The 20721-nt window shown below is 36.9% G+C and overlaps 2 protein-coding genes and 1 pseudogene across 6 annotated transcripts; 2 read left to right on the plus strand and 1 right to left on the minus strand.

Annotated features, from left to right (window-relative positions):
- Positions 1–426: 426 nt before the first annotated feature.
- On the plus strand, positions 427–4002 carry LOC137731761 (vacuolar protein sorting-associated protein 55 homolog). Of its 4 annotated transcripts, none has more exons than XM_068470965.2 (5): positions 427–620; positions 2196–2339; positions 2455–2494; positions 3308–3389; positions 3503–4002. In XM_068470965.2, exons 2-5 carry the CDS (start codon positions 2202–2204, stop codon positions 3696–3698), a joined length of 456 nt encoding a protein of 151 aa, XP_068327066.1. In that variant the 5' UTR covers positions 427–620; positions 2196–2201; the 3' UTR covers positions 3699–4002. The 4 variants fall into 4 exon arrangements, with proteins under 4 accessions (XP_068327066.1, XP_088543157.1, XP_068327069.1 ...); XM_088687031.1 differs by having other exon boundaries at positions 427–615; XM_068470968.2 differs by having other exon boundaries at positions 427–615; positions 2212–2339.
- A 1759-nt stretch (positions 4003–5761) lies between these two features.
- Positions 5762–11396, minus strand: LOC137732262 (iron-sulfur assembly protein IscA-like 2, mitochondrial). Of its 2 annotated transcripts, XR_015957420.1 has the most exons (5): positions 10974–11396; positions 10388–10512; positions 10180–10288; positions 8454–8570; positions 5762–6013 (listed from the first exon to the last, which is right to left on the minus strand). XR_015957420.1 is itself a non-coding variant. In XM_068471570.2 (4 exons), exons 1-4 carry the CDS (start codon positions 11166–11168, stop codon positions 8508–8510), a joined length of 492 nt encoding a protein of 163 aa, XP_068327671.2. In that variant the 5' UTR covers positions 11169–11395; the 3' UTR covers positions 8338–8507. The 2 variants fall into 2 exon arrangements, 1 of the variants encoding a protein (XP_068327671.2); XM_068471570.2 differs by lacking the exon at positions 5762–6013 and having other exon boundaries at positions 8338–8570; positions 10974–11395.
- Positions 11397–16581: 5185 nt separating this feature from the next.
- LOC148690204 (uncharacterized) lies at positions 16582–17619 on the plus strand (annotated as a pseudogene).
- Positions 17620–20721: the final 3102 nt, after the last annotated feature.

Below are 20721 nucleotides of genomic sequence, written 5' to 3' on the forward strand. Positions count from 1 at the left end.
ATAATGAGGTTCGAATTCGTTTTTTGTGAAAATTAAACCTAATAATTCTCACTTATAAATAAAGAAGAATACTGACAGGCTGTAGTTTTAAGTTGAGAAAAAGGAGAAAATACATGAACCAGGATCCTCGCCGGATCCATTCCCTAGGGATCTTAGGGATCACGCAATCCTGTCTATTTATCGTATATCTTGCAGTCAGTTTTCATTAGGTACTATTTAATTTGAATTTTAAATTTTAAAATTTAAATGATTTCTGACCGCACGATATACGGATACGATTGCGTGATCCTTAAGATCCCTAGGGAATGGATCCGGCGAGGATCCTGGTTCAAAATACATTAGGAGAAAATGGGCATCACGTGCGATCCAAGACTTATTGTTGAGGTCCGAACTCTGAAGCAAAAATGAAATTGTGGAGCCCCGATCCATTTCTTGTTCGGGTAATCTTTTTCCCGTCTGGCGTCAGCCTTCTCTCATCTTATTCTTTGTCTTCATCGTTCTTTCTTGTTCTAGAGTTAAGCTCAGCTGTCGACTCCGGACGGACTCCGAATCACCAACCAACCGTTTTCGCCGCCTCGGAATCGGATGGCTGAGCTCGATTGATTGAAGTAACAAGTAAGGTAAATTCTTCAACCTTCATTTGTGATTGCATTATGGTTGAAGAATTGTCATTATTTAATATGGATAATGAATATTTTTGGATTAATTTAGGATTTAACTGGATAGATCAAGGAATGGATACTCTTATTAGGAGTTAGAATCCTAACCCTAGCCCTAACCCTGATTTGATGATATACATAATATGAACACACTAGATTGAGTTAATATGTATTACTTATTAAGATGTATAATTCAGGTATTAAGAATTATTTTGTTGGAATTGTGTTTGTTCTGAATGAGATTATATAAATTTGGACTAGCATTCATGATTAAATGATGAGAAACTGTTATGCTATATATGTATTACTAAGATTGAGGTGGTTCAGATTAGTAAGTTTGATGGGTAATATGAATAGTAATTTCGAGATATTTATGCAAGAAACACTGGAATTCATCTTTCATTTGATGTTGTTGGTTTTCTGTCTTTGTATCTGACATGTAAATTGCAGTAAGAAAGTCTATTTTTTTACTACATGCATTGTTACCAACTTCAAAAGACTGGGATGTGTGGTTCCTTAGCTGCATATTAGGTCTGAACTATGTGTATTTATATATCGTGGTCATCGATCCGGTGATCGGCAATGAGGAGCATCTTGCCTTGGCACATGAACTCTTTATGTATGTGTATGTATGTAGGAGTATGAAATAGGCACTGGAGGCAGTTCTTTAGCTGTAGGTCTCTGTGGAACAAATAACATGTCTTGTAGATTTTGAAATGATTTTGCAATTGTTGAACATTTACTAGGTAAGTAATAAGTCATGATAGTTATGAAGGAAATCTCAAGCAAGAGAAATATGAAGGAAATCTCAAGCAAGAGAAATAACATCGCCACACACACGTACATGTATGCCATGCTTCAGGGTGGTTCCGTAGCTTACTCTATACTTATGTACTAACATTCAGAGATTGATGCTGATCTATGGGGAATGAGCATAGAAGGGGATTCTAGAATCTGTGCATCCCAGATTACTCGAGTGAAACGAATTAAAATCATCAATTTACCCATAAAATCATTGTCATCCTTCCATTATCTCAATCACTGGGGTGACCTTGCAAAGAATTGCTAGGCCTAATAACAGTTCTACGGAAGTTGTCTTTAAACTATTTGGATTCTTTTCTTGCATAGGATAAATAATTTTCATTCTGTCCATCATGTTTCAGTTTTAATATGTGTATCTATAGCACCACCATTTTTCATTACTTTGTATGTATGATTTGTTTGAGTGATCCTCAACTTAATAAAGAATTACACTTATTGAAAGAATGCCTGAGAAGTCAGATCATATTAGCGGTTACTTCCTAGACCTAACAGAGTCAAAGTAGGTGACCAACAAATTATTATTTCATAGCAAACTTTAAGCATTACATGACTGGAATTTTTAATTGTTAGTTTTTTATGATGAGTCTCTTCTTCATTTTCCTTGTTCATTGTGGCGTGAGTTGTATGATTTACGAATATTTCGTGTACTTTGTTTATTTATGGACTGCTTTCTTTTATTTACTATTGTCAATTTGCTGAGATATTTATTTTAAGCACCACATGATTTCAGGTGTTCCCCATCTATGCGGTAAGTACCTGATGGCAGACTTACCAGTCTATATGCATGCTTGCTTGCACACTGGAAAACTTGCCGCCTTGGCAATTTTGGTCTCTGGAGGAATTGTATTGCAAATTTTGGTGGGTAGTGCTTCTTATTGTCAATTATGCTCAATTCATGTGTATCAGTAAGCTTTTCTCTATTGTAAGGTTGATAGTCATACTAGGTTCTCATCTATCACGTTTTTCGATGCAGGCATGTGCCTTGTACAATAATTGGTGGCCAATGCTAACTGGTAGGTTTTGAACTGTTGTTTTCCTTCGTAAACTTGCAATGTGATACCTTTTCTTTTGGCCAAATAAGCTGTTATGTGATGCTACATGTTGATGTGTTTGTAAGACAATAAGTATGACAGTACTAATAAAGATTTCAATTTTTTATTCTCTAGCTCCTTTAAGAAATAATCTTTAAGGGTTCTATTCCTTTTTCCCAAAATTATTATTCCTTTAATTCCCATAACTCAAATCCATAAAATAGATCTGAATATGTTTTATTTTATTTTTTAATTTTTTCATATTTGTCTTGCCCTGATTAGAAACAAGAGCCTTTGAGCCTTAGGTCAGGTGGTAAAAGGATAGTGATATGGTTATATGGTGGCTTTAAATGACATCTAGCAACATGTACGAAGATAGGTTCAGGAATAAATCAGGGTTGGATATTTCTGCTTTCTTGTATATGGTAACGGATTCGATGATTCTGCACAGCTAATGCTTCTATTCGATTAATGGTTTAAGGTAATTAGTAATTCTGCTATATATGCAAAAGCTGTAATTAGAAATAATAGCTTTCTAAGCACTATAATGTGCGAGGAATGGAATTCCACGATCATATCGTCCACTTATTTGCTGGTATCAGAGTCGTGTTACATTGTCATCATTGGGCTGTTCAAACATACTTTTTTTTTTAATTACTAAAACAAGATAAATATTACATTTCTCAAGAATCTTAATTCCGTCCAGTGAACATCCTCTGCATGTAGGTTTTTATTTGAATGATTTGCATGAAACCATGCACGCTGATGGTGTGGTCATCTCATGATGTTTTGCAGTAATAATGTATGTGCTCCTTCCCATGCCATTGCTGTTCTTTGTGGGATCCGATTCTTCAATATTTTCAGAATCTGAAAATGGGTTTGTCTTTCTCCCCTCAACTTACATACTGAAATATCTATCGTTTAAGTCTAACGCTGCATCAACATTATTCGTGTTCTTACTCGCTTATTAACTAGCGGATGATGAAACAGCTGGGTAAATGCAACCAAGTTCCTGACTGGAGCTTCAGCTATTGGAAGCATTGCAATCCCTGCAATCTTAAAACATGCTGGTGTTATTGGTTGGGGAGCCTTGGCAATGGAGCTCTCATCCTTTTTCGTATTTGTACTGGCAATAATGTGTTACATTCGGACGAGTGATGGTGATGACAGCTACAGTATCATCTGAGATATGGCTCTCCTGCAGTCCTGCCAGATATTTGTAAAGTCGTTATTTTCCCACAAGATGTTTCTGTTTCTTGGTGAGCATTACCTCCAATATCAGCTTGATTTATAATCCGAATACCGTCGTCCCCATTCCCTTGTTTCTGTTTCTTGGTGAGCATTACCTCCAATATCAGCTTGATTTATAATCCGAAAACCGTCTTCCCCATTCCCTTTTTTCCTGTTTTAGTGTAATTCTTTATCCCTGTAATTGAGTGTATATTTTATTAAATACGTTCTTCAACCGCGATTTAGGATTTCTTAACAAACACTTGGTCTAGTGGCATCTCTCTTTCTGACTAACGCCCTTTTAGTCCAGTAGTATTCTCCACTTACGCTTGGGTGAAATAAGTTTGAGGTTGAGCTCGTATGAATGCATTTGATATGTTTTGTGCCCGACCGACCTTACTTGGTGGATTGGTTTAGTCGTGGGTTACTAATGCGAAAGTGACCACGATTAGAGTTTCACAATGATTTGTTGATGCAAAAATGGTTTCACAAAGCATTACCTCAACGATTCAACTCCACAAAGAGGCAGAACCTTTGGTCTGCCATTGGAGAGTGCGACAGTCAACAGCAAGGCAGCAAATGTCTCCTCCGCCCTACCGCCGTCCTGCCATCTGAACACCACGCGCTGTCGCCTTCACATGTCCACGCTGGGGACGGCGACCACCGTCCAGTCTCAATTTTTAGGAAAATCCCAAATTTCAAAATCTTAATTATTTAAATCGCTAATTTTATTTGATTGACATTTTTTTAACAATTTTGATTGACATTAAATTTATATTATTTCATTTACATAATTTAAATTAATTGATGGTTTATTATTGATATGAATTTTTGTTAGTTTAATTTCATTGATTTATATTGTTAATTGAATTGTTGTTTAATTAGTTATTAGTCATACTTCTACAATTACATAATGGAGTGATATTATAAGAAGCTAAGCACTCATCCTCCTTGCTACGCAACTAAAAGAATTGAATGATTGCTTCAATGAGGTAAATACCGAGTTGCTTCTTTGTATGGCATGTTTGGGTCTGGTGAATAATTTTGCATTATTTGACCAACAAAAAATAATTCGTTTTGCCAATTTTATACTCAAGATTTTGATCGTGTGGACCTCATGAATCTTCCAATTCAACTTAACAATTATATTCATGATATGGAGATGCATATTGAGTTTTCATCATTGAAAAGAATTATTGATCTTTCAAAAGAATTAGTGAAGACCAAGAGGTGTGAAACCTACAAGTTAGTGTATAAGCTTATTACATTGACTTTAGTATTACTAGTTGCAACCGTTTTGGTAGAGAGAGCATTTTTCACTATGAATATTGTTAAAAGGCCATTGCGTTACAAAATGGGAGATTAATAGTTGAGTGATAGCTTAATTGTTTACATTGAAACATAGATTTTTGTTTTTATTGATAATAAGGTATTTATGCAACGTTTTCATGACATAAAATTTTGCCGGCAATAATTATAACTTGTTTGTATTGAGAAATCAAGAACATCTTTAATATTGTCCTACTATCTAAAAGGATTTAGTTGTTTACATTCTTTAGAACCTTTTACCCTTTTAAAATTTTCTCCTATCTCCAACAATTCCTAGCTTTGCCATTGGTTGGAGACCAGATCAAGTCGTACAGTATTATACAAGCAATGCTCATTGTACTGTTAGGAACTGGTACCGGATGGGACGTAGAAGTGTACGTTATAGGAGGCTACTAGCAAGAATTGTGAAGTATGGAATTGTGGTTTGTGAGGCTAATAGCGTAACCAAATTTTCTGGATATTGAAAGAGCCGGAAAGAGTTGCTTTGCAGTAAGGTCTCGATGCTTCAAAAATACTTTGGCATTAGAATTTTTTTTTTTTTTTTTTTTTTTTTTTTAACAAAACGATAGTATCTATACTAAGCGGTGAAAGAGTAAACTAAACCTCACACTAAGTTAGCCATAATAATGTGATTCATATTCATCTTTGGTTAGAATCGAACCTAAGACCTCCCACTTACAAGTGAAAAGAAATACCACTAAATCGTAATACTAAGTGAAACTTCGGCATCAGAATTAAACATGAAGTTTGAAGTACCTTCACTTCCTTACAATCAGTAACTATTGATCTATGCCGCTACACATCAACAAAATAGGCAGTCATCGAAACCCCGCAATGTACTGTAATCCCAACTCAAGTAAAAGTAACAAGTAGCATGGCGGCTAATCCAACAAATTTCAAGTCGCAACTCGCAAGCATTCGTCTACTGTTGAAGTCAGAAAGCTGAGAAAAGTACAAGATGCCTCAATCAGATATACGTGGTAAAAATGTGTAATACATAAAAAAAATTTGGATTTTTATTACAAATGGTTTCTAAAATTTACATTCACCATTAAGGCGGTCATTGAGATTCAAAATCAATTAATGTAGCCTCCGAAATAGGTGTCACAAATCAATGTGGTCATTTCGTCACAATTTTGTTAAAAATTATGTTATGTGCCGATGTGGCACATAATGGGCCCCATAAGATTTACGGGTTTTTATTACAACTGGTCCCTGAAATTGACTCGTACCATTAAGATAGTCCTTGAAATTGACTCACACCATCAAGATGGTCCCTAAAATTGAAAATTGATGAATGTAATCCTTAGGTGTCGCAAATTAATATCATCATTCCGCGACAATTCTGTAAAAAAAAATTCGTTATGTGTTGATGTGGGTTTAATAATTAATTAAAAAAGTTGTCTAAATACCTTTTTGCACAATAGAATTTTTTTTCTTATAATAGGACATACTCCAAAGACAAATCCCTTCCATAAATTCTTAAATGCACAAGGCTTAACCGAGGCCTAAGAAGGAGTTTGAAAATAGTTTTCAATCAACAATAGACGCACCTCAATTATAACTTCATTATTTCAAGGCAGACCTTGCCGTTCTTTGAGTCACCAGACCACCAGGGAAGCACTAAACAAGCTCCCCAAAAGTAAGGTTGTGAGGATGTTGATCACCTAAATGTTAATGGTGATGTCCTAGAAGTCATTGTCAATCAACTAAGCCGTCACCATTGGTGATCTCAATCCAAGATCAATTCGGCGAAGAATGTTAAAGTGTCTAAAGATGGGTGTATTTAGAATTTTTTTTTTTATATAATAGACAACAAAGGAGGTAGAGAAATGTAGACTGGGATTGGAGGTGATTGTAGGATTGGGTTTTTGGATTCACAATTTTTTATTAACTATTAAATTATTAAACCTATTTGTAATTTATTTAATTTAATTAAACTTGTGTGACCTATTTATGTGTCACATCAGCACATAACAATTTTTTTGACAAAAGAACTACATTGATTTGGGACACTTACTTGAGGGACTACATTGATCAATTTTGAATTTCAAAAACCATTTTGACGTCGCGGATCAATTTCAGGAACCATTTTGATGTCGTTCAAGGTTCTAAAAAACGTTAGACACTAGTCGAGTGGCGAGCAAGGGCCTAGCCTAGGCGGCTAGGCGGAGCCTAGGCGGGCACCTATATATCTTCTAAATGAGTACTTATTTACACTAAAATATATATACTTGTATGGATAATAAAAGAATGATAAAATACAAAACTAATACACAAAGTACATCCATCCAATAAGTTCAATATTTAAAAAATGGTAAGCATATAATCATAATGAGAAGTATTCTTAAATGATAGACTACATTATTCTTGTTTATGATCCTTGCATTAGATTGGGTATAGACTAAATAACTCATATGGCATTTAGACAAAACATTAATATATACACACACACACACACACATACATACATATATATATATATATATATAAACTTTTGAAAGATAAAAGCCCATGTAGTGGGTTGTTGTGTAATTAAAATCCATTGAACGTGCACTCCACCTCTCACATTACCCAAGGTGAACGTGCACACCACCTCTCACATTACCTGAGCCCAAATAAAGTTAAACACCTTCCCAATTTCCCATTAAATCAGTTCGGTTCTTCATCTTCTCTTCCTGATCTCTTTCATAAGAATCAGAACCACAAAGTGAAATAGAAACTACAGCTTGCATGGTCGCACCGCCACGACTGAAATGTCAAATACCCTTTCTCTCTCTCTCTCTCTCTCTCTCTCTCTCTCTCTCTCTCTCTCTCTATGGGCATACTCTCTCTTCCTTCATCTACTTACAAACAGCAAAGCTGCAGAAGCTCGCCGAGATCGGAAGTTGCAGATTCAAAGTTGTTGCGCGTTTGGGATTTGCAACTACCTAGAGTGGCGCCTAGCGCCGCCTAGACCGCCTAGTGAGCGCCTAGACGGCCGCCTAAATCATTTCCACCTTAAGTGAACAATTTGGTCAAAATCGGATCAGAGCTCTGTCGTCCAGAGCCTAGGCGTCGCCTAGGCCGATTTTTAAAACACTAATGTCGTTTGTCAATTTCAAGGACTATTTGTGAGAGAAAAAGAGTAATGGGACCCTCTTTATGTGCCACATCAACACTTAACAAAATTTTTAACATAATTGTGATGGAATGACTACATTGATTTGCGACACCTATTTTTAGGGACTACATTAATTGATTTTCAATTTCAGAGACCATCTTGATTCAGGAACCATTTGTGATCAACCCTTTTTATTATACAATGTACTCAAATAATCATGATTCAAAAAATCAAGTGAAAAAATTATATGTAAGCATCTATTAGGACGGACCTAATTACCTCCTAGTCTTAAGCTATCTTGGAAGGCAGGGCACAAAAGTCGTGGCAAAACTATTATTTCACCATGAAAGAACTTTTACAACTGCACCCCCCGACTGCACTTGGATTTGTAGTCACCTGAACATGAAACCAGGATTCGATTAATTGTACAGGAAATCCTCGTGTGAAAGATGTGATATTATAACTGCACTTCTCTAGCGGCCTAGAGGCTATTGACTTTGATTACACTAGTTCAGCATCATAAAGTTACGACCCAAAAACAGACATACAGGCAATCGCATAATCATACAAGATGCTTCCTCTTGAGGAATCAGACACTATAACCAACGAAAAGCAAATACAGAAATAAATTGCTTCTGTGGATCTTCAATCTTAATGAGTTACAACCAAATTCTAGGCTCTAGCTTTACTACTTCGCTCCATTCCGCAAGACCAATATACTAATGGAACAGCATTACAACGGCCACTAAACATAGAATTTTCAATTGACTCCTGTCAGGCAGTCATTTACAAACCCCTCTAAGTGCATTGCATCTAGTCGTTTCAAATCCCTCTATCCAATGCTTTGTAGTGCATTTTTACTATTGTAGCCTAAATCCCTTGGTACTTTGGAAATCCCTCATCCAAACACACCATAAGGGTCTTGTCCTACCAAATTTAGAAGGGATTCAGCAGATTTCAGACTTTAAACATCCCCATATTGTTTGACCAAACCCGTAATGGGGGTACACAACAAATCTAAGCAACCACACACAAGGGCATAGCCATGTTAAAGGCACCCCTGTTCTATAGCCTGGGCAAGTTTCCTCCTAATCCCACCTGTAACATAGTCCACTCATTTAAAAGAACAAAACCGAGAAACCCAGCTTCCATATCCCAACTGAACTCACTGCAAGATTCTTCCATTCCTTATGGCTCTTCCTAATCAATTACCTCCCACTCATTCACATACAAAAACGTTCTCTCAATTCTTATAAAATTTTCTTTATTGTAACTCCCCTCCCGAAATGAAAAGAACCCTTGTTCTCCTTGACCACACAACACCAGTAACAACCAATATGTCGCATGACAGAAGAGCACTGTATTGCATTGCCAATTATCTCTCGTTTACTGCAACCTAATTAGAAAAAAAAAAAATATAGGAAGTGATCCAAATAAAGGAAACACCCAAACAAGACCACTAGTGTACCACAATGATATGTTCCTTGCATGGTAAACACGCTCACTGAATTATTAGCTAAATCGTCAAGGGAACCATTATGATATTTTCTAACATGACCACCAGTTTACCAAGGTGAGCCAAGACCTACACAAATATCTACAATTGTTATATTTGATACACAGAATACCATTATGCTAGATTTTTATATCTAGCACATGGTTCTTACTTATGCACCGATGCTCAACATTATCCACATCATTTAGCTAACAGAAAAGATTTCAGCAGATCTTCGATTATAACAGAATGTATTTCTAATTGTCATAAAAGAAGACCACTGGCAGATGGTCCATACTTTTCTTATGCTCACCAAGATAGGTATAGTTAACAGAGAATTTCAAGCACATCTTCAATTCTTAAGAATATATTTATTGACTACTTATTCTAGTTCACATATCCCGAACCGAGAAATTACATGTGGGGTGATGTGTGTAAAATTTGATGTGCACCACGGACAAGAATATTAAAGAATAAAGCATGAAAACAGAATGAGATAAATTGACTTACTTGGAAAGCAGAGCGAATCAGCTCCTCAACATAATCAACAGTTGCTCCTTTCACAAAATCATATGAAATATTGTCGACCAGCAACTTTACTCCTTCCTTCTCAAATACTCTATTGTGGAATGTATGGGTCCCCAGTTAACCAAGCAAACTTAATAAGCAAAAGCGTTTTTAATCAAGAATTATTATTACAGAGATGGACTATAAATACCTGTCATCTGGGTGGTGTTTGTCGTCGAGATCAAAAACATATTGGAACCCAGAACATCCACCAGTTTCTACACTCAAACGTAGCATCTTTCCCTCAACTTCACTGGCTTGCAGCTGTTTCATTCTCTGCAAGACAGTCGTTGAGAAACCAAGCCCAACACAATATTCGTTCAAAAACCAAGCTCAACAAAACAATTCAAGATTACAGACGCAAAATGTCATAAGTTACATTAAACTCTCTTCACTAGAAAACTGCATATTACGAGCATGATAACCGATTCAATAAGAACGAAAAACAGATATGCTACGCAAATTATATGCTAGAGTAAAACCGTTTAGCCGATTAGTCTTCGTGCATCCACTAGAAATTTTGAAGAAAAAAATTCCGATTAGCACAACCCATTTCATTTTTTTTCTTGCCCGTGTTTATTTTGTGATTCATTCATAAAATCATCGAAAATGGTTAGCTAAGCAACAGAATTAAAACCATTACAGATTAATAACCCAAAAATAAAAATGGAAAATACAGGCAGCCCAAATGTCAAATCGCACCCAAAAAAAGGGAAGGAGATGGAGAGAGGGATTACTTGAACACAGGTATCGGTCATGTGAACGGAATCAAGGTCGAGGGCCGGAGATGGAGAAGAAGAAGAGGCTTCTTCGACAGCGGAAGAGGAAGAGGAATAGAAGAAAGAAGAGGATAGAAGCCTCTGGTTCTGCCTGATTCGAGCTGCAAAGCAGGGCGCGAGCCGGTGAAGAATCAGAGATCGCGGTGGACCCATCGCCTAATAATGGACCTATTGGAATTTTGGACTACAAGATTTGGGGCGGTTCGGGTGGTCGTCGGAGAATACGGGGGTCCGGGTGGGGGAGGAGCTGGCTGGGCTGTGGTCGGGACGAGGGGCAGAAGGGAGACGCTGCAAGGTAAGGGAGAGGGCCTGGTGAGGGAGAGGGCCTGTAAGAACGGATATAACGTCACGTGTCGCTCGTTATAATTGGTTTTTGAAATTTCTTTGTGCTCACCTCCGTAGAAATATCTAAGAAATCACTTAAATTTTGATTGAAATCGACCGATTTCCTCGATGTTTTTTTATATATCAGTCAAATATCGACAAAATGTCGTATGATATTGTCAAAGTTTCATTTTTAATTCCACATTTTTGAGCAAATTTGCATTATTTTTATCAAAATGAATGATATCAATATTTTTACAAATTTACATATCGTCCATTAAAAGACATAATTTAGGTCTTTAAACAATGAATGTCACCCAACCATCCAAACCTAAAACCTAAATTTCAAGACCTAAAATGTGTTAATTGTTGTGGATGGTTTTAGCCCTATTATTTTTTGTAACTTTGAGTTATATTATCGTAATTTAAGCTTACGAATGTTTAACCTAAAAAATTAAATTTCGACAAAACTTTTGAAACAAAACATATCACAGCAACCAGCAACTTGAACAATAATTAACATAAATGATAGTTCATAACATAAATGATGGATCATAACATAAACTAAAAACTTGAACAATAATTGAAAACATAAATGATGGGATTATAACATAAATGATATAAGCTAAAACTATTCGCCTTGTCCTAGTGATGGGATTCGAAAATAATCGTCAGGATAGTTTGCAACACTTGAACCTGACTCTTGTGCATTATGAGTCTTCATAATTTCATCTTGCATGTCAACATAATACTTCTTCTTTCTTGGAGTATATTGGCTGAGGTTCGGACAAGATGGAGTCCTCATAAAAAAAAAATTTCTACAACATCATTTGCTTCTCAATGAGATCCATTTTTCTTCTTCTATCTACCTCATAGTTACCCCATTCTTTGCCTCTGAAACTCAATGATGTGATCTAAATAAGTGCGGCGCACTTGACATAGGGTGGTTGTGTCCTTCATTGAAAACTGTAACAACAAACTTTTTCGGATTAGCATCCACCCTCTTCTTGCCTTGTTTGCCACAAACACATTATTTCCTTAACCAACATTCACCATCACTGGACTTTGTACTACTATGCTGCTCCTGAATGCTAAATCTAGTTGCAAGTGCGTAATTGTTGTAAAAAGTATACCCTTCATCCAATTACTCAAATTCCATTTTCAATTTCGGTTTCAATTCATTGTCTACCGTTGGAAAAACTAATTCAACCCTCCCTGCACCAAATTGATCCCCTGAATCTACATCCTTTCTTTCCACCACAATTTCTTCTATTCCTAACTCACCCCCATCGAATTACACTTCTATGTCTACTTGCTACAAATCTACACGACTTATCACAACCCAGAACAAGTTTTGCACCTAAATATCTAAAATCCAGTTTTACGATTTCAGCCATGTCTAATGGTAACCATCCACCATTGTGGATTCAAACCTAAAATTATAACCAAAACGGAATGAAAATGGATTATAATAGAGGTTCTGGATTTCTTCATAGACTAGCCTTCACATTCTTAGTTTCTTCAGACCTTCTAGATAAACCCCCATTGTCAACTCCAACCCAAGCACATCTTTAATCCACACCAAATCAAGATGTCACACCCTTCACCAGCTCTCTCTCTCTCTCTCTCTCTCTCTCTCTCTCTCTCTCTCTCTCTCGGGGAAGACAACCCCAATATCTCCCTTTCTCAAAGACAAAAACATACCCAGTGAACAAAAACAATTAAAGATACAAGATTATCGGGTCACTGTCGCAACGCAGCTTCAATTCAACTGAAATCGATTCCTCACCCTTGCTCCCTCTGTCCACCTCTCTTTCCCTCTTTAGTGCGCCAAGAATCCCTCAACTACCCACCTCTTCCTTACTCTCTGACCAAAAGATTCCCAACACAAAAAAACTTAAAATTTTTTAATTGCACTAAGTCATAACAACCCAGTTCTATCGTGAGCTCAGCAACTTCTGATCGTCTGATTTTCATCCGCACCTTAGAAATGCCCATCTTTGATAGCTACTAGTTTTATGTGAATCATGTGGGCTATTTGTTTTGTGATCAGCTTATTAACTATTGAAGGATATAGGTGGCCCTTGTTATAATAATTGTGAATCAAAATTATGTAGATTGAAGTCTTTTGATCTTGGACGGACATGTATCAACTTTAATTCATATGTTGTTGGTGCTGCTTTTGTTGCTATAAATCTTGATGTGAAGTCTAGACTTTTGTATTTCGTTTTCCTTGTCAATATTGTAATTGTACCACACATGCTCCAATTAGTGTTTAGAATATCTCTTTAAGGACTTTTGATGTTGGGAATAAGTGTTCAAGGATGTGGCACATCACCTCAAGGGTTTGTTCATGCCTATGCATTTCATGTTTAACTTATTGATGCATTTCGACTAGTGACCTTGTTTTGTTAGAGTTGCTCGCTGCTGACACCTTTTATACAAGATTAAGCTTTTCACCATTGATCTACTTAGATTGCTTGTACATTTGAAAGTGTCTCTTTGTACCTTGTTTGCAGAAATCAAAGGTTTTGTTTTAATAGGGTTAGAAGATTTCATTTCCTCTTTGGAGAGAGTGTATAATTTTTAGAGAGTTGGTTTTTTCCTCTCCATCTCAAATCTCCTTATGAGCATCAAGCATTTTATGGGTAATGTTCTTCTTTGAACATTTATAAATCTATCTCTGAAAATGCTTGTTTAAATTTTCTTATATGCTCAATTGTTTTGGCTAGGAAATTTTACATGTTCAAATAGCATTTTTAAGGCCTTGGGTTGCCTCTTGTTTCTTCATTAGAAACCCTAGCCACAAAATCATGTTCATATATTAAACACCCATTCTTGCATAATAGGGTTGCATTGTTCTTCAGGGTTTTGCATTAAATTTGTGATCAAGGTTTCAAGTTTTAAATCTGCTTATTGACCATTTTTTTTATTCTTGTTAGTCTCTTTTTTCAACTATTTGACCGAAGAAACTGACTGGTCATTGAATCCAGATTGCTCACTGTCATCATTATCATATCATGTGCATTTGTTGGTGTTGATCTCGGCGCTGCAAGGTGAAGAATTCAAGAGAAGCTGCCATCTTGTGAAAACTAGAGACAAATCCATTTAGGAGCAGCTTCCACTTCGTGAAGACCGAAGGAATCCTCTTCTTGTGTAAGGCAAGGTTGTACATAGGTATAAGCTGATTCATAGATTAGGATATAGGAATTAAGCATGTGCAGGAACTTTGTATGAATCTTCTTTACTGGAGAGTCCCCCGTTTTTTAACTAAGAGGTGGGTTTTTGGGGCCAAAATCTTCTTATGTTCTTTGTCTCTTAAACTTATTCACATATCTTAATTACTAGCATATGTTTCATACATCCTATGAGTTGTTATTTGATATGTGTTTGCAACTAAGTTTACACTGCATATTATCAGCAATGAATTGAATGTCATTGACTAGGATAACTTGTAGTGAACTAAGTTTGATTCATAGATTTGTGTTTGATTAACTGACAAATCTGTACTTAGTTGACTGATGAGTTTGACTAGTCAATCCAGCATACTTTAATTCATAATTGTTTTGTCATTGTTGTCTGCCTAATGAACTAATATGTGAATGTGTTCAAGTTTGAGATCTGTTGTTATGAAATTGATATGGGCAGACTCTGACTAGTTGGACATACTAGTCAATTAGGTTTTGTTCTTGCAACTGCACTTTCTATCACTGACAAACTTGTAACTAGTTGACTAGCTCATTTGACTAGTTTACTATGCAAAGTTAAATTTTTATATGTAGGATATTCCGCTTTGTACCAATTTCACATGATATATGGCAAAATTTGATGCATTTTGTTCAAGTTGGTGGGTATCGACAACAAAGCCATGATTTGGTTACTCTATAAAAGTCATCTTTTCTCATTGTAAACATACCTTTCCCATCAAGCTTTAACAAAGTAACCCAATTATACTTCATTGATGTGTTATCATAATGTTTATGATGTTTTCCTTTCAGCTATAATACAAAATAGTTATAATTAAAAATATGTAATTAATTTACAATTTAAAAATATTACAGTTTAGCTTGAACAAATACCAAATATAGATTAATGTTATTTTCATTATTTAGCTTGTTTGTTCAACACTGTACCGAACACTTTATATTCTTATATTCCTTAACAGTATTTTAAAACGTAGCCTAGGCGGCGCCCAAGCGCTTAGCGATGAAGTGTCATCTCGATTGGTTGCCAAACGATGGACAAAAGCAGGGAGTTGTTAGGCACCTACTTGGGCGCTCCTAGGCATTCCTAGGTGGTGCTAGGGGGTGTCTAGGCGGTGATGCTAGGCAATTTTCCTCGTCACCTTCCACATCCAGTCTCCACAATTCGTCGATGAAATCTGACGAGGGAGTGCTTTCCACATCCGGTTGCCCTGACTCACAATAATTCATCGATGAAATCTGAAGAGAGACAGAGAGAGAGAGAGAGAGAGAGAGAGAGAGAGAGAGAGAGAGAGAGAGAGAGAGAGAGGAAGAGAGAATGTGCAGATGAGATTTGAGGGTTGCAACTAATGTTTAGCTAGGGTTGGTAGGTTTTTTTTTTTTTTTTTAATATAGTAAAAGTTTTTGACATTTTCTTTTAGCAAGTATATCAGGCCCAACTTCATCTTTCTTAAAGAAAATAAGGCTCAGTAATAACATTAAATTAATGGTCTTTAAAATAACCCTAAAGTTTACAAACGCTCAATATTTTATAACAGATATTTATTTTTGTATGTTTTGCATTTTTTTTTCAAATTATATATATATATATATATATATATATATATATATATAAGCATGGGTTTTTTTAACGTGTAAACCAGCAATTATTTCTATATTGTATCTTAAATTTATTTAAAAAATACAAACCCATCTAGGCAGGGCCTAAGTGCTAGGCGCTAGCCCGCCACTTGACTAGCGCATAGCATAATGTAGTTCAAACTCGCATAGCATAAGGTGAAACAAACGGGGGATTAGTGTAATGCTTTTTTTTTTTTTTTTTTTTTTGAAGAAACGATATTACCTAGGGAGAGGGGTGAGCTTAGCCACATAATAGGTTAACAATAATGTAATTCAAACTCGCTTTTGACGAGAATCAAACCTAATACCTCTCACTCAAAGTCAAGAGGGCATTATTATAACTTAAAATAATTATAATTATAATTATAAAAATAACTAAATAAACAAATAAAAACCTCAGTAAAACATTTGATCACTTAAACAAAACAGCTAGGCATCTGTGCATTCTCGTAGGAGGAAAGCGGAGCAATGAACTCGGTAACGGCAAGGAGCACCTGGAACGTGTTGAAGCGGGCGAGTGAGGGGGTGGACTTAATGGCACTGACAGTGGGTCATCGACACGAGCAATCAAGATTCGGGTGAAGGTGATGAACGGGAACCTGGAGTGGGTAGTTACGGTTATACAAAGGAAGATGACGTCAAGTGGGATCGAGTGGATGGTAAAGCGGGAGAAAACCTACCACCTCAAGAACTCCGAGAAGCGCATCTTGGCCTGCAAGAATCTTGAACAGAAACTCTGATCTCAAGACCTCGCTTGCAAGCTCAAAGTTGTCCTCCTCAAGAAAATCAGGTGCACATTTCACAATCATAAACAATAAATCGCAAAATTATGGATTATACACAAAACCCATATGTTGTTTTCGATTAAAAGTGATATGTGTAGAATTATCAGAGAGACGGGCCAAAATGCCCCACTCCAACAACACTGGTATTAGTCTCAACTTGGTAATTATCACTACACAATCCATCAGGTGTGGGCACAAAAGGCTTCGATATTAGTTGGAGTGAGGTTACTATATTTGAACCGGGGACGCATGAAGACTGTATCTACCCAAGTAATCCACGCCAAAACCCATGTGTTATTAATTTATTATGCTTAATTTGTGCATTTTGAGTAAATTATTGATTTGTGCTAATTGGGTTAAGTGGATTACAATAGCTGGATTAGAGATTTAGGGTTTAGAGGGTTTAGGGTTTACACTTCAATGAGATGATTAAGAATGTGTATGGTGCATAAGGGTTTTGTGCCAGTTGATGAATTATGGAAGATTTCTATTGTGTTTAAGCTTTTCCCAGCCTGTAACATGTATTGAAGTTAAACTGTTTGAGGTTATGCCTGGGAAATGCGGCTTTTGCTCGAGTGCTTAGAAGATTCTTGTAGGTGTCCTTGGAAAACTACTCTTCAGAATATGAAGCTTTGAAATGGTTAGGATGCCATGTCATCATTTGAAATGTGATTTTATTGGTCCATGTGTAATACTTTTTAGGAAGTTTATATACTTTGCAGAGCAGAGTATATTGAAAATATTGATCGTATTCTAAATAATAGCAAATGTTGTTGTTTATATGAGTTAAGGTTGCAAGCCCCCTAATATCTTAAAATTAATACAAACTAAGAAAAAAAAATGGGGGAAGGTCTAGGGTTTCTGTGTGTGAGGCACCGCCAGCGTCCTCACAAGGATCTCCACTGTATTTTCTTTAGGTTTTACAATTTGGGAAGAGATATTTGTTATGGGGATAAGGAGATCTCAGTTAAGTATGGTGTAGATAAGTTCTAGGTTGCCACAATTAAGGTTTCGATAATTAAGAATAGGTTAATCATAAGCTCAAGTAGATGGAGGTGGATTGCTAATTGGAGGATAGCCAAGTGGATGGTGAACCCCGAGGGGTCTCTTGTAGTAGGGTTATTGGATAAGTGTAGTAGCTAATAAGAGGTGTCTAGCTAATCATTATAAGTTTCTAGGGTTCTTTATCTTGATTTTTTCGTGGTGCTTTGCAGGCTGGTCTTTTATTGGTCTTTTTACTATGATGGTTGTATGGTTCTTGATTTGCTGGTTTTAGATGTTTAAGTGACGTTTCAAGTGTTGTGCTTGTTGTTTTTTGCCTCAATGTCTTGGGGGTGGTGGTTTGCAACTCTTATTATGACTGGAGTTACTTAGGGTGTAGCATTTGGCTAACTTTTGTTTGGGGCTGCTGGACGCGAAGACGTTTGGCATGCCCTATCCCCTTTTTGAGATCTCTCATTGGCTATAGGCTAGTGCTTTGGGATGTTCTAGACGTTGGTTTATTGCATGCAGCTGCCACTCCCAGTAAATGGTTGAGATTTGATATCATGACTTACGGTATAGGGTTTTAGATTTTCTGTTTATTGTATTTCTTTATTTTATTGGTGTGCCTTGATGGTTGGTTTCCTCCTAAGCGTCTTTATATATTCCGGGTTCAGTGGTGCCTCCTATTCCCATCAAACTTCTTGCCTCCATTTCCCTCACTTACTGGTTCCTTCAGAATATCTAACCCTCAATTGGCTGCCTCTTCCTCTAGCACTCCTCACAAGCCTAGAATTTACTCTGAGAGCTGTGTCCCTAGTTGGGAGAATCCTTTTCATGTTCCTAAACCTAGACAAGATCCGGTTGTTGTTGAAAGGGCTATGAGCACCTTTACCATGGAGCGTGTTAAGCATATTTTGTCTAGGGTTCTTATGGGGAAGATGTTAGGTCAAAACCTTGACACTCGCTTGATCAAGTGGAAGCTGGGGCTGCTATGGAAAAACGAGGTGAATAGCACCTTCTATTTGGACCATTTCGGTAGGAAGTGGTTTGCTCTTGAATTCATGGATGAGGATGACTTAAAATTTGTCATGAAGAATCGACCATGGTATGTTCATGGACAAATCTTCCACTTGGAACGATGGACAACAAACTTCAAGGACACGGACGTCATTACCAAGTTGGTTGTCTGGGCTTGACTACCTCGAGTCCCTGTGCAATACAAAGTGGAGAAGATTATCAAGGATATTTTGCGGCCGCTAGGTCTTGTGATTAGAGTGAATGAGGTAACTTCGGGTTTAAACGGCCTATTTGTTAAAGTTCTTTTAAAAGTTGACTTATGCTTCCCCTTGAAACATATCCTTATTGTTAACCATGAGGATGATTACCTAATCCTTATCAGTTATGAAATGATTTTTGAAGTTTGTTTTTACTGCTAAAGAATGAGGCTTGAGGGGCATGTGTGAGCTGTAATTGAAGCGCATGATGGTTGTTTCATGATTGACAAGGTTTTTGATGATGAACCGTCTGTCTATCCGGAGGACATGGCTGTTAATGATAATGTTAAGGCGAGTTTGCAAAAAGATGTGATGCTCTGTTTTCCAAATCCAACAATTGTCGAGGAGGAGTGCACGAAAGTTGAGGAATCTGGGCAACATGATGATGTGGGGCCTGATGAGGCGGGTTGGACTACGGTTGTTCCAAGAGAGAGGAAAATGAGTTATAATTCTAGGGATGACAAGTCATATAGAGAAGTGGTTGCTAGCCCTAAGCCAAAGTGGGTAGCAAAGGCTGATATTGTGCAGGACTGGAGAAGGGCTGGGAAATCAAAGTAGAGAAAGCAGCAGATAAGTGGGAATGAAGAGGATTATCGGGACAATGCAAATCATTATTCTCAACCAGCTACCGATTTTATAACTGATTGAAATCTGTCTAATTTAAAAATGTTTGATGATTTGGTTGAGCTTTTGTTTCCATTTGAGTCTTACTACAATGATGATCTTAGGCTAGGCAAGGCAAATTTCTTTGATGCTATGTGTGTTTTAGGATGTGATGATGTCAAATGTAGGAGGTGGTGAGTCTGAAGCTAGGGAGAACTCGGGAAGCTTTGTTGCGGCCATGCTTGTGGCTGAGGCGCTTTCGTAAGTGCTAGGCCAACCGGGGGAATGATGAGTCCAAGAAAATGTGTTTACGAGGAGGAAGCTATTGAGGCTGGTTCGTCCACTTATCTTGAGGAAATTGACTGATGAAGGGTATTGTTTGGAATTGTAGGGGTTAGGGAAGACCTGATTTTACTAGTAAATTTACCTTTCTTAATATCTTGGTTAAGCTAGACTTCTTTTGTTTTGTAGAAACTAAGTTTGATATGGATAAAGCCCCCGTTAGTTGTTTTAGAAGGTTGTTTTATCAATCTTTTGGTTTTAACCCTGAGGGGAGATTGGGTGGCATATTTATGTGTTGGAATGATAGTGCACTTAATCTGAATGTGATTGCTGCTTCTCCTAGACATATCCATGCTCTAGTTAAAGATGTGCATACAAACATTGAGTACTATGCTACTTTTGTCTATGTCTACCCTAAAAAATCTGTCCAAGATAGTTTGTGGGAGGAGTTTTTATTCTTAAACCCCAAAGATAAACCTTGGATGTTGCCAGGAGACTTCAACAATATTACATGCATTCAAGAAAAATGGGGTGGGAACCAAAGTGTCAATGCTCGTATGACTAAATTTGTGGACTTCATGAACAATGTTGGGCTTATTTCGTTACAAGCTTTGGGTGTTCCTTTCACTTG

The sequence above is a fragment of the Pyrus communis genome, chromosome 16, assembly GCF_041283825.1.
Source record: "Pyrus communis isolate YQ-2024b chromosome 16, ASM4128382v1, whole genome shotgun sequence".
In the NCBI taxonomy this organism is placed as follows: domain Eukaryota; kingdom Viridiplantae; phylum Streptophyta; class Magnoliopsida; order Rosales; family Rosaceae; genus Pyrus; species Pyrus communis.

Excerpts from the sequence above, each read along its gene's own strand:
- LOC137731761 (XM_068470965.2), top strand. The coding sequence starts at position 2,202 with ATGATTTCAGGTGTTCCCCATCTATGCGGTAAGTACCTGATGGCAGAC. Across the intron at positions 2,340-2,454 it reads GAATTGTATTGCAAATTTTG|GCATGTGCCTTGTACAATAA; the intron begins GTGGGTAGTGCT and ends TTTTCGATGCAG. Across the intron at positions 2,495-3,307 it reads TTGGTGGCCAATGCTAACTG|TAATAATGTATGTGCTCCTT; the intron begins GTAGGTTTTGAA and ends GATGTTTTGCAG.
- LOC137732262 (XM_068471570.2), bottom strand. The coding sequence starts at position 11,168 with ATGGGTCCACCGCGATCTCTGATTCTTCACCGGCTCGCGCCCTGCTTT. Across the intron at positions 10,289-10,387 it reads AAACACCACCCAGATGACAG|AGTATTTGAGAAGGAAGGAG; the intron begins GTATTTATAGTC and ends ATTCCACAATAG. Across the intron at positions 8,571-10,179 it reads TGATTCGCTCTGCTTTCCAA|GTGACTACAAATCCAAGTGC; the intron begins GTAAGTCAATTT and ends TTTCATGTTCAG.